Source organism: Macadamia integrifolia, unplaced genomic scaffold, assembly GCF_013358625.1.
Source record: "Macadamia integrifolia cultivar HAES 741 unplaced genomic scaffold, SCU_Mint_v3 scaffold1188, whole genome shotgun sequence".
Taxonomy (NCBI): domain Eukaryota; kingdom Viridiplantae; phylum Streptophyta; class Magnoliopsida; order Proteales; family Proteaceae; genus Macadamia; species Macadamia integrifolia.
The window spans coordinates 119,619-120,482 of NW_024868114.1; the positions used below are offsets into that span (position 1 = coordinate 119,619).

At 40.2% G+C, this 864-nt stretch overlaps 1 protein-coding gene across 1 annotated transcript; it reads left to right on the forward strand.

Annotated features, from left to right (window-relative positions):
• Nucleotides 1–96: 96 nt before the first annotated feature.
• On the forward strand, nucleotides 97–864 carry LOC122063078. The gene has a single exon (XM_042626732.1). The coding sequence runs from the start codon at nucleotides 97–99 to the stop codon at nucleotides 862–864; it is 768 nt and encodes a 255-aa protein (XP_042482666.1).

An 864-nucleotide genomic window follows, 5' to 3' on the forward strand; every position in this document is an offset into this window, starting at 1 on the left:
AAAAAAAAAAAGGGGGGGGGGAAAACCTATATGTAAGAACATATAATTAGAATAGAGAATTAAACTTGTTTATTATTCATTTTTCAGAACACCATCATGGCTGGAAAACCCTTGTCACATGAAATCAACAACCTTGAGAGATTGAATGGGTCGAACTATGAAACTTGGAATATGAAAATCACACATGTGTTGATATATGAGAAGATGGACCATGTTCTGGAACCAAGACCTGTGATTGGGGATGATGCTACCCTCGCAGAGATTAAAGCTGCGGAAAAATGGGCTGAAGATGACAAAAGAGCCCGAAGCATGATCCTCTTGAAGATGGAAGACCATCTGATGAAAGTGTTTAATAAACACACAACTACCAAATCTGTAATGGAAGCTGTAAGGGTCAAGTATGATGTGAAAACTGAAACCCACACTCAGCTACTGACTCACAAATATAATAGTTGTAGAATGACTGAGGGTGAGGATGTTGTGGATCATGTCAACAAAATGTTGGTTTTGACTCAAGACTTGGCTGATGCTGGATCAGAAGTGTCAAATAACTACCAAGTATCCACCATCATTAACAGTTTGCCCCCTTCTTGGGCAATGGCACAAACCGCACTGAGATTCCTGGGGGACAATCTCACTATTGATAAACTTCCCCAACAACTACAATACTATCAGCAATGCATGATGACAAAGTCCATGGGTGAATTACATATAACCCAGTCTAACCCAACTCCGCCAGAGTTTGACCAAGTGGAAACATTGGCACATCAGCACCGATTTCGTCCCAATGCCAACCAATTCCGCCCCAACAATAATCAGAATAAGTTCAAAGGGAAAGGAAAAATGAAGTCTAGGAATTTTTAA

Coding starts and splice junctions, on each gene's coding strand:
- LOC122063078 (XM_042626732.1), top strand. CDS start 97: ATGGCTGGAAAACCCTTGTCACATGAAATCAACAACCTTGAGAGATTG.